This window comes from Sphaeramia orbicularis, chromosome 7 (assembly GCF_902148855.1).
Source record: "Sphaeramia orbicularis chromosome 7, fSphaOr1.1, whole genome shotgun sequence".
Classification (NCBI taxonomy): Eukaryota; Metazoa; Chordata; class Actinopteri; order Kurtiformes; family Apogonidae; genus Sphaeramia; species Sphaeramia orbicularis.
In genome coordinates this window covers 23,921,042-23,933,930 of record NC_043963.1, presented here as the reverse complement: position 1 = coordinate 23,933,930, position 12,889 = coordinate 23,921,042, and the positions used below count along the sequence as shown (strand labels likewise).

General features: G+C 38.2%; 1 protein-coding gene across 1 annotated transcript; it reads right to left on the bottom strand.

Moving 5' to 3' along the window:
• Positions 1 to 229: 229 nt before the first annotated feature.
• Positions 230 to 12,314, bottom strand: cs (citrate synthase). Its single transcript, XM_030137928.1, is given in 12 exon segments — positions 230 to 2,232; positions 2,235 to 2,337; positions 3,624 to 3,833; positions 3,932 to 4,033; positions 4,794 to 4,923; positions 5,042 to 5,241; positions 5,442 to 5,630; positions 6,656 to 6,787; positions 8,129 to 8,194; positions 8,724 to 8,831; positions 9,072 to 9,119; positions 12,136 to 12,314. Coding segments are annotated over 12 exon segments (1,404 nt in total). The 5' UTR covers positions 12,187 to 12,314; the 3' UTR covers positions 230 to 2,167.
• Between the last annotated feature and the right edge of the window lie 575 nt (positions 12,315 to 12,889).

Genomic DNA, 12,889 nt, shown 5'->3' with positions numbered 1-12,889 from the left:
AATGTGGTGTATTTGAGGACGCTATTAAGTATTTTAAGTGTAGGAGCAATGCTTGTGATCGTGACAGTACAGGCATGACAGGAATTAACATAAATGTCAAAGGAAGACACCAACCATCATCAAAGTGCACACAGCACTGCTCTCACTCCGTGGTTGTGTATTTTTACTGTTTTTTGTGAATGCAACATCTTACAGTCTGACACGTTTTATGAAAGGACACAAGACGCATATGTTAATAAAAACCTTTATTATTTTTCTTTTTTTGTTAGGTTTTCCAATATTTGCTCTTTAAGCTTTTCCTGCTCGTTTGACCCATCCAGCCCCATCCCCCAAAGTGTCTGTCTGATGAGTCCATCTGCAATGAATTCTCCCAGTTATCATGTACAACCTTGTTGTTCCTCTATGATCAAAATAAACCTGACTCTTGAGCAACCAACTACATGAAAGAACACTACAATGAGCAAACACAACAGAAGGTGGCGGCAAAAAAGAGGTTTACACATTTTGATCTGAACCACTGGCTATGTGAATACAGATGGAAAAGAAAAAAAAGATGCATGATCTAAGTTAACACAAAAGGAGTGCTGACAAACCAGGAGCAGCAGGTGAAGCTGTACTTAAGAGGCAAGCTTGAAACATTCAAGTGAACACCTGAAAAACAGCACCGGCTAAGCCCACTGAGCTAGGCAAAAAAAAAATAGTGTATATACAAGATAGCTGCAGTCGTTTGTTCATTTTCAGTGACCAGTGGGACTGAACATCACAGTGGGACTGGACATTAGACTATGGTGGTAAACTATGGTAATCATTGTGGTTCTTATTACAAGCAAATGGTCGCACAGAGCTCATACATTCAAGCTATACATATATATACCTATGTACACAAAGTATAAATAAAACCACAAAATGAGAACCCAGAGATTATAGTTTTATACATATTCAACACCAAAAGCTTATGTTAAAAGGGGACACAATCAACCTGGGGTTTCTACTGCTATAATCAGGAAATCCAATCAAGCAAGTGCTCATTTTGGAGTAGTTGATGTTTAAAGCGCTCTCCTGTGGGGATAAACAAAAACAAAAAAAAAAACACTCAACTAAAGCAGGACTTCAACAAAGCCTACCTCCCCTTCCCCCACCTTTTTTATTCAAGCTTGCTCTTAAGGATTTCCTACACGCTGCAGATTACAACCCCTTTACTCTACTCTTTAGTTTTGTTACTGTACACCAGTCTATTGTTTCATTCTACCATTTAGATGCCCCTTTGAGCAAAGACTCATTAAAGATCTATTAAAAAAATAAATAAGCATGTCGAAGAAAAAGAGAGGATCCTTATTTTGATTTCAATAAGACAGTTACTTTGATCATAGAGGGAAAAGCAGGTTACAATTAAAAAGAACAAAATCTACAAGTTGAGGCAAATGGTTAGACCGAAGATTTAAAGGGGCAGTATCTTTTAACTGATTTAAGCCCATATCTTGAACATTTTGCTAATTTTACTCATGAGGGCCTTCTTTTTTTTTTAAATTTAACTGGAGTGTCATAATGGGAGTGAAGTGTGGGTGGGAAGAATCTGGGGACATTTGCATAGAAAAAAAAAACCCAAACTGAGAATCTTAACTGGGGGGAAATATAATTTGCTTCGGGATTTCATCTAGAACAAAAATCACTGCTGTAGCCAAAAGCAGCAAAGGCTGAATCACTTGTTTAACCTCAAATCTTTGAACAAATACAGCGGAAGTTAATTTACCCCCGCATTTCCCTTTGAACGTCACTGTCTTTTCATAGCTCAGACCAGTGCCAACAGAAGACACACGGCACTGCACAAATGTCTGAGGGGATCTGAGTGATGCTAGCAGACGAATAGTCGGTACATATTTTGAGCCTACTTAGGGGTTAAATGTATGTTAAGTTTTTTCACCTCACACATTCCAAACATGGAGTCATGACGGAGAAAACTTGATGCTGGTTAATAAACACACTTAAATCTAAATGGTGTAACAATCGAAAAGGCCATTTTTTGTGAACTGACATTAAAAGCGTACTGTCTCTTTGAATCCCATTTCCCTGGAGTTGGAAATAACAGGGGGTCAACCTATGTCTGCCTTTTGATATTTCCACCTCCTCCCACCCTTTACACTAACCCCCGACTCCTGTAAGCTGTTCTTCAGCCCGACTTGGCTCCCACCAATGTCATCAGTCCATCTGTGCTCATGGACTTGGGACGCTCCAGGGGAAGCCCAGGGCTCTACTCCACACCAGCTGAGCTAGTACACCCAGGGCTCGGGACACTCCGAACAGCACAGTGTAGTAGTTCATCTCGGTCATTCCATAGTACTGCACAAAGAAAAAAAAAAAAAACAGGTTAGGTTTAAGATGGAAAGCAAGAACCACCCCAGCCAGGACTGACAGGAGAAAGAGAAAACTGCAAAAAAAAAAAAAAAACAGAGTAAAACTGCTAGTTACCTGCTTAAATTAAATCACTGATCTACAGAACTACCATGAAACCAGAGGCTAGCTCAGTCAGAAATCAATTTCCTAACATTTATAGACCAAACACCTGAATTTGACACAGGTAAATACAAAGTAAAGCCTGAGGGTTTATATAGAAAAGCCTTGACACTTGGCTGTACGTTTTCTTCCTTCATTAAAAAAAAAAAAAAAAACACATCAGTCATGCATATCCTCCCACTAAATCAAAAAATAGTACTTCTTAGTGATGTTTCATTGAGCAGTCAAATGACAGCAGTGGAGAAGAGTAGCTTACTGGAAAAATACTGAATTGTTGTCTAGTTCTGCTCCTGTAATGAACACAGAACTAATGGCTGTGACAGACAACACCGATGGATGTCAGACCCAATGGTAGAAATCTCCACTAACAAACTGTAGAAAGTCTGGTGGAAAAATGTTGCCTGGTTTTCCCTGTTAGGCTCCAGAAACAAAATAATGACAGACAGACATGCTGATTGCTCTCTCCCACTGCATTGTATGTCAGTTGGATAATAATAATAATACACAAAACATATGCCACTACTCCTTGTGCTTCAAGTCCAGGCCCTGAGTGGTGAGTTATGTGAGCTATTACCAACAGTGTATGCACACAGTGTAGCAATAACAAAAGTTCCCAATCTATATTTACCCTTAAGCTTTGATTATGGCATGAATTTACTGTGGTATCATTTAGATAAGATTATGAATGTCACAACATTTATTTCTGTGTTTTTTTGGATATGTAATGTTGTTAAACTGAGAACTGAACAACTGAAGCAACACCGAAACACGGTCAATGTGGACTCAGACCACATAACCTTTATTCATCCCACCAACTTGATCGATTGTTTAACAAATGAGAAGCCACTCACAGCATCAGTTAGGGTGTAAGTACTTGTTGCATATTTGCTAACAGACTTTTCTTTGGCAGGACATTGTATTAAGAAAATGTAGTGACAGAGAGCAACCCACAAGGTGTCAGATTTAATATTATACAGCATTTATACTCAAATGTTAAACTGAAATTAATATGTGAAGACTTTGGCTGACTGCAACGGTATCTGTTTATCCCCTATTAAACTCTGAATGTTTAAAAAAAAAAAAAAAAAAACAAAACACCATATACGTCTTACCTGCAGCAGTACTCCACTGTGAGCATCCACATTGGGCCAGGGGTTCTTGGCTTTGCCCTGCTCCAGGAGCACATTGGGTACAATCTTATAGAGCTGGGCAACCATCTTGAACATGGGGTCATTGGGCAGGTGCTTCAGGGCAAACTCTCGCTGGCAGGTGTAACGTGGGTCAGTCTTCCTCAGGACAGCGTGGCCATAGCCTGGAACCACCTAAAGAAAACAGACCAGTTTAAGAGTGGTTTCAGACACTATTACTGAGTCATAAGTGTTAACATTTCCAAAGCAATCCATGAAAATCATGCATTTACCCTTCCAGACTTCAGCGTATTCCAGATGTAATCCCTCATCCTCTCATCAGACACCTCTCCACCCAACTCCTTCTGCAGGGCGGTCAGCCACACCAGCACCTCCTATTTGACCCAAGGTAGAAATAAAAACACATTTGTGAGATACACAAAAATTTCAAATGGTATATACAACAACTATATATGTTTTCTGTTATGTTAATTTAAGACCTTCCTGAGGCAAAGAACACCCATACAAAGGAGACTACTGGTTTTAACATATATGTGGTTTAATTATTTTTGTGCCTTTAAACCCCAAGATTCTCATTTTAGTGTCTTCTTGCTCATGATTCAACCAAGCGAATTATCAAATAAAATTTTATTTATATAGTGCCAAATCATAACACTAAATGAACTATTCCCAGTCAGATCTGGCTGCACTTTGAACTGATTGAAAGTAGACGAGGTTAATGGAAGCAATCTTAACATATTACTCCTAGAAATAAGATTTTATTCTTTTTTTTTTCTTTTTTTTCAAAACCTATTAGCTCAGACCACATTGTAAAAATGTTTTTGTTCTAAGAAATTCTGACCCGGTTGCAAAGTTTGATTTAGTGGTTATCGATTCCACCGTGATTACATTTTTCCTCCAACAAAATGTTCAAAAGTGCGACTGAAATTCAAGTAGTTGCAGTAATCCTTTAACAATAAAGCAGACACTGTAAAATAGCTGCTCAATGTTATTTTAGGTATTATTTAGGAAATGTATATGAAACTGTCCTTAAGGGTATATGTTCTCAGGTTAGCGGATCCATTTGCGTGATACTCCTTAAATGTATTCTTGCCATTTTAAATGTTAAAAATGTAAAACTTGTTTAACACAAACCTGATTGGCCAGGCCGTGAAGAGGACCGGCAAGACCATTCATGGCGGCACTGAAGGACAGGTAGGGATCTGACAGGGCGCTACCCACCAGGTGGCTGGTGTGGGCACTGACATTGCCTCCTTCATGGTCACTGAAATGTAAGACACATTAGCTCAGCAGCCTGAAGTGATTTTTTACCCTGGTATGACATATCCATCAACACAAGTGGCAGTTTTTGACAGTGACAGACACTAGCATAAAAAAAGCACCTGTGGATGGTGAGGTAGAGCCTCATTAACTCAGTGAACTGGGTATCACTGTAACCGAGCATATTGGTGAAATTATGGGACCAGTCCAGGTTGGAGTCGATGGCTCCGATGCTGCTGCCTTCACGGTACAAGTTGCGGTAGATCTTGGCAGCAATGCAGGGCAGCTTAGCGATCAAATCCATAGAGTCTTCATAGACAAACTAAGAGAACCGAAGTATACAGACAAAACAGAGATACATAAATGAACAAGCATGAATTAACTTTAATGAATATAATGCATTTGTTAAATTCAGGGCAAAAATATTATGAAATTACACTAAAGATCAACACTTATTCATTACCTGAGGATCACATATGTCAAACTATATGACAGCAAAATTTATGACAGAGGAAACCTCACCTCCCAGTACTTGGATTTGTGAACACCCTCAGAGTAGGCCCGTGCAAAGCTGCTCTCACTGTTCAAAGCTGTGATAGCAGCACTGAACTGAGACATGGGATGCAGGTTTGTGGGGAAATTATCCAACATGGTGACTACGTGAGAGGGAAGTGCAGCTCTCTTTGCCCATTCCTTGGACAGCCAGCTCACCTGAAGAACAGAGGAAAATGTGCAAGTGAACCTTCAGTTTCTTCTTTTGATTCGTTATTGAGCTCATCAAGTTACTGAAAAGCTGTGCTAAAAACAGTGACACTGAATATATATGAGACTGTATTTTGGTGAGTGTACAACAGCAGGCAAAAAGGACAAATTTCATCACCTTAAATGACTTCTACAAGTAATAAATGATCAATAAAATGAAAAGTATCGGAGAGGTAGGGCGTAATGCTGCAAGCTATGACTTGAAACTGTTGTCAGCAAAATAGGCAGCTTATCAAAGAGGTTAAGCTCATATCAGCTGGAAAGGAGATAACAGCAGTAATAAAAAGACCATTTAAGGTCAAGACTGCGTGGTTCTGTGGTTGTAAACAAAGTTTATACAAAGTAAAGTTTACACACACAATTATATCTAATGCTACTTCTGCCATCTTTGCAATTACAGTTGTAAACTCATTTTGTGATCCAACTTTCCACATCACAGCAGCTATGTAATCATGACACTCTGCACGACTGATTTCCTCCTTTAAAACTGCAGCAGAAATCAGGTAAAAAGCAAGATTTTGAAAAAATATGCCCATATCAAGACTAAATATAAACACATTTATCCCCTTACCTAAAAAAAAACCTATGGACAAAGTCTTGGATCACAGGGTTGATTTTATACAGTTTGTAAAGAAAATCAACAGAAGGTGCAGAAGTCTAGCTTCCTTACAGACCCCATGAATTACAATATGGTGAAAGGTAATTATGGATTTTTTGCAGGTGACACCGTGAAACTACTGCGCACTGATGCTTTAACCGATCAGTTTTCCCTGTCATTTGTCACTTAGGTGTCAATTACAATGAAGGGTTGGTTAAATTTGACATTACGGAACAAACCGAGGAGGACGTGTTAGAATATGACAGGTAGAGCCTGAGACATCAACCCTGTAAAATGGAAGGGGGAGGACTGAAAACACAGTGACAGCTTCACCGTCCTCCCTCATTACAGTCAGTGTATGACCGTCTCTTCTCACCTGCTCCTCGGTGGGCACCTGTCCTGTGACCAGCAGCCAGAAGAGACCCTCAGGCAGTGGCTCCTCACCTCCTGCAGCTTTAGGAAGCAACTGCTGACACTCTGGGATGCTGTATCCTCGGAAACGGATGCCCTGTATGTAAAAGGGAATCAATTAAAGACACATAATGATGCGCAAGTCGTGATAATCGCAAAGTTAGGTTGTCCATCAAGTGAGTGTTAAGTACTGATATGACCTCCAGCTCTACCGTGATTTTTGGATAATCTATTAATAATTTAAAGACATGCAACAACAGATATGATGACAGCACCACTCTGCCACCATGTAAGTCATGTGAAAGCAATAAAAAAATGCATCAAAAACAATAATGTGGCAAATCAAAGTTTAGTTGTCTTAAACTATGTTAATTCTTGCTTTGGGTTAGTCTGTAAACATATTCATTTGATAGTCTTGCTGGTAACTATCATCTTGTTATTCTAGCCAACCTTCCAGAAAGATGCTTCCACACAGTAGCACCCTATGAACAGCCAGCCTTCTCAGATAATTTAACTTGTTGTGACTGTCCATCTTGTGAGTCAGTAAGTGCTTTCTACTGGATGATCTGATGGATCAGAAACCTTACCCATGACAAGGCTTCTGCAATTTATATTTAAGGCCCATTTAAGGCAAGGTCACATCCATACACATCTGATTATTAGCACTGGTATAAATGTGGCGTTTGTTGGTGGCGTAATTTTTTCCTGTGCTTTTACAACCACAGATCCTAATTTAAATACTTTCTTCAACGTCATTAAGCCAAGCACTAAATGTGCTGTTAGAAATTTGGTTTAATCCAACACATTTTCTCTTTCAACAGTGCTGAAATTAAGCTACACAGATAATCCAATCACATTCACAAGGCCAGAGTGTGTGCAATTATACAAGTGGAAAACAGTTCAATTTCCTTAAATACAAAACATGTGAGTGTGAACATGACAACCTATTCTCTGCTATCTGTTTATTATCTACACTTATAATGAAGAGTTTTTCAATTAGTCTCTGTTTAGGCAGTGATGTTTTTGCAGTGCATTTCACATGACTCCCATGTGCAGAGCAGATGAAATGGATACCAACAAGCAACAAATAGCCCAATGTTGAACTAGTGGCCAAAAAATATACGCAACCACTGCAATACACAAATGAAATCAAGTCTACTTGCTTGTTTGTACATCCCAGATAAACAAATGGAAATTGTAACATTCTCCACAATATGTGTAATATAAATTTATGTTCACAGAATAAACAAAGGCATAAAAGCATAACTGCAGCATTACCTTTGTATAGATAATTAAACAGATTATTCTGCTTTTGCACATTTCTTTTTTTATGATGCAGTCAAGGGTAAGCACCCTGGAAGATGTGGCACAGGCCATTCAAGACAAGAATATGTACAATATGTAAATGATATTTTGTGTCACTCTACAATATACTGACCTCCTCAGGATCCAAAACAGAAGTCTCATACACCAGCCCCTTCATGCCCCTCATACCTCCATAAACCTATGGATGAAAAGATGCACAATGAAGAGGTAAACAGATTTAGTGCAGTGAAAGAGAAATTTTTACCACCGGGATTATGGATTTCACTGTACAAACTTAATACCTGCTGATTAATATATGCTCCAGAATATACAGGAAGAACAAAATGCATTTGAATAATAATAAGAATTACATACACATGAAAAGGAAAACTGAAAGATTATTTGTTATATGAAAGTAAAGCTCTCCACTAAAGAAGTTGCCAGAAATCAGTGTGTTTGTGCATGTACAGTCTATATAGCAACTATGCTGTTTTTCTCTGGCACTGAAATGCTTCTGATAGAGACAGCCAAACAATGACACCTGACACAGTGCATAAGGCTAGGCAGGTGGCCAAGCAGGATTAGGCCAAGGTTAACACGCAACATCTAATCTCAATCATGACCGATGGCTTACTTTTTTAATTAATAGAGTTTACAATAGTTGTTTACTTCTAACAAATGATATGAAGCTATTGTTCATTGTGCACAACAGTTGAAAAGTTACTCACCATGTCAACAGTAATCTGTCCGATGTTTGTTTTGCCATACTGCTGTTTAAAGTTCTTGATCCTGGTCTGTTCTTTAGGGATGAGGTCTGCCAGAACATCCTTCAGATTCTATACAATCAAAAACATTTAATTGATATCTTTGACTAAATACTAGGTATTAAAATAATATTTTCCACTTTATTGTGAGCTGGAAGTAATTAAATAAACTTTAAAAAGCATAGGCAGCCAGAGGGTGAAGATGTTTTTTTTATACTGAAGAGAGCAAACAGTAAAAAAGTTGTCCAAAACAAACTTCTCATTAAAATGTGAGGCCAAAAGATCACCTTGTTGTGAACAAAGTCTACTTACTGTTGATGCGCTTGCATTTCTGGCAGCCACAAGTAAGTAGGTGGCATTCTGTGGAAGGAGAAAAGAAATGATAAGTTTCAGAAAGTAAGTAAGACAAGGACAATAGACAACCTTGAAGCAGTAGTTCTAAACAGGCATGAATAGGTGAGAACAAAATATTTTGAATAAAAACTTCTTGTTTAAAAAAAAAAAAAAAAAAAAAAAAAAAAAAACCTCCATGAATTTAGTCAACAGACACTAAAATCAAGCAATATAGGTCCACGGAAAGTTCAGAAAACTTTACAGTTAGTCTTTTTAACTTTTTGCAGTGAGATGAGAATATGAGTAGCCTGCATTACACAGTTGGCATTGAAAGCAGACTTTTTTCTTTGTTTCTTCCTACTGTAATGCATTTCTCTTCCTGTTGTAGAATTCCAAACCCTCAGGGCAACTCTTCTATGAACATATCATGTGTTCAACTAATATACTGACGCGTCATATTTCCTGTTTTTCCACTGGTCCACACCAAGTTAATGTTATTGTATCAAAAAAAACATTATTAGAAAAGGGGGGAAAAAAATCTATGAGGGTGGATCATTTCTAGGTAAAGCTGGGTGATATGGCCGAAAAAATGACATCTCAATTTTCAATGTTATAGACAATTTCTGATTTTTCTTTTCACTAAACCTATATGAGACTGTATGTTATAAAGAACTATCAGGCTACCTTTTAAATTGTTTTTGAGAAGAAATATCTCTAGAGGAACCATGTCAATTTAGGAATTTTTCATGAATTTCAGAAAGCAAAACAAAAATTAATAAAATTATTTCAACATATTGCCCCATCCTATTCCTAGCTCATCTTTAATTGATACATGGAAGATTACTCAGCCAAAGAAATCTACTAAAATGAAGATTTACAAGTTACAGACAGAGACACAAAGATGGTCAGAGTTAGATAAACACTATTAAACAATATGTTATCTATTATATGGACATGTCACACCACCAGTCTACAATGTCAATATATGGAATTGATTGATGCACTTCCATAATTTCAGCATCAGTAATGTGGCTGTTTGAAAGGAAAAAAGAAAAATAGTGTGAGCCTAATCATGTGATATGTTTTTGACTTGTATGTTTTATAGTCTTAAGCATGTTAATTAGTATCTTTCAAGTCAGATATTAAACATAGATAAATTGTAGGGTGAGTTACAAAGTCTCAAACTCATCACAGCTCCGGAATGCCATGACAGGAGATAAAATTGCAATACTGTCAATATATGACTAAGTCCTATGAATGGATTACCATCCCTGTACCATGAGATTCATAAAAAGAAAAAAACAAATAACAAAGCACTTTGCTTTGCACAATTTGAGAAAAAAAAATGTTAAAAATTAAACAGTTGTAATTAATAGTGCTTGAGCTTCAGACTGTTGCTGAAACTGAGACTAGGCAAGGAGATGCATGAGATTAGAAAAAATACTGGAACGTAGAGGAGGCAGTTTCAAGCTATGACTGTGTCTGGAGGCTGGTAATCTTGTTAAAAGAAAGCAGACTGACAAGAGTAGCCAGGCTGCTGTTTGACACTGAAACAGGACTCTCTTGTCAAAGGCAGGTGAGTCAGACAGCTGGCTCAAGTCCTACTAGGATTCTCCCCTTCACCACAACTAGTGGGAGTGGACAAAGAACGGGCAAGACCCATTTAAACAAAAGCTAATGCACGGTACACACTCTAGACTGCTCAGAGAGATTATGTAACAGCTCTGGGTCTTATATATAGAGCACAAGTTTCTCTCATTCATTTCCAGCCAACACCTGCCTGGCAAAAAGGCTCAAGCTACAGCTTTCCACCAGACCACAACCAAGTGCCAAAAGAAGCTCCATAATATAAGACTACAAAACAAATCTGTATTTATGGTCATAAAAAACAGATAGAGACCGTCCACACTTGTATCACCATGATTTTCAGTCATTTAAAAAACATTACTGAGAATTTTATGACCAAAGACTGTTATGTAATGGCTACAAACAAACCTGCTTATAACTCTTGAGCAAAAGATTACAACTGATAAGAGAGAAAGGGTGAGTGTGACACAGGTTAGGGGCACAAATTCCTAATTTAAGATACTGAAACCTGGGACACACTTCTCCCCTGTCTGTTGTCTGTACAGAGGTCAAGATAGGAAGTAATCTAATCATTACTTAGTGGAAACATGAACTATGTTATGCAATTACAACGTTCTCAGTGGTGGGATAAATGTTGTGGTATGGGTCATTAAGTGTGTAGGCCAAAAGGTCAGTAGAGTAAGACAGTAGGTTATAGTATACTGTCAGCATAAAGAAGAGAGTTTCTTTAACACTGCTTGGAATAAACAAAGCTTTATATAAATATAGTAAAGGGTAATGCAATTCCAATTAGAATTACAATTAGGTAATTAATCCTCTGATAAACTCGATAAAATTACACTATCAATTGCATGTATTTATACAATATTAATCCACAAGGTCTTCAAGTTTGAAGCCAGTATTAAGAAAAAGTTTGACATATTCTAAGGGATATTAAGTGATGGGACGATGAATAGTTGTTGTAAATTTTAACCTGAAGGTCAACGGAGGTGGCCAAAGAAACAAAGTGGTTGCTGAGTGTAAGACCTGACATATTGTGTGATAATGTCAGAAAAACAAATTACATATGCAAGTTCAGCATCAACATTACAGGTGAACTCACACAGTAGAAACAAGTGAACACGGTCCAGTGACCAACTAGTTAAAGAAACATGCCCAGGCTGAAATATAACCGGGCCAAGTTAAAGAGAATGGTTTGTTAGATTCGCGTTAAGAACAAGGATTTTTACAAAATAAACAGATGACATGTTTAAATAAACTCAGTACAAGGATTAAAGTAGGTTATTCTCCAAAGCCCTTTAAATTAGCCACGACAATTCACAATGTGCCTGGCAATGCTAAGCTAACGTTAAATAGCTTTGCCATTAGCTACGTCGTTAGCCGGCTAGCGTCGCGTTAGCTTTCATGTTAACTTTGACTGAGATACTGACGGTGAGGCCGTTTGTCGTCCGCTTACCTTTGAACTGAGAAGTTTAGGTGCTAACCTGCTGACACTCAGAAAGGACATTGTGTCTGTGTTCAAGTATTATTTCCAAGTATCCTTTAAAACTTAGGAAGCCACTGCCAGTGCACCGCGGAGCTGGTTGAAGGTGCCCCTCCAGAAAGCAGAAGGTTGAAGAGGGATTCAGGCCCGCAAGTAGCGTCGTTGCTGATTGGACGAGGGGCATGGTCGTTAGAGTTGCGTAAAGGACAGTGATTGGTTTTACTCCAATTGAGCGCACGCTGATTGGGCAGTTCCCTGACATCTACCTATGACGACAAAAGGCAGTCGGGGTGTGTTCAAGAGCAACTATTTTCATCGTCATGGTTTTATTACCGCTTTTATTTACCGCGAAGTCACTCACTGTTGAGGAAGCTCCTCCCAAACAATCCCTGCCCCAATTCTTATATATTAGTGGAGAGTTTTTCTTTCAACACAAGGAAGGCTGCTAGTTCTGCGCGGTGTGGGTACAGTAAAAGAGCGTCTTGTCCTCTGTAAATTCTTGTATGTGCAGTCATTTGTTGAAATGAGCTGAGTTCTTGGTACAAATCATCAGCATCAAACCTTTAGTGTGATTGAGGCCATGTCTTCCTATTATCGCAATCTAACCTGATGCTGTGAGACTGTCTTTTCAAACATTCATTCTACTTTTGTTCTATCTGGTGAAGTGTGTTCTTAAAATGTTCACATGGCATCTGTTCACATTAATGATGTGCTGGTTTTATTTTAA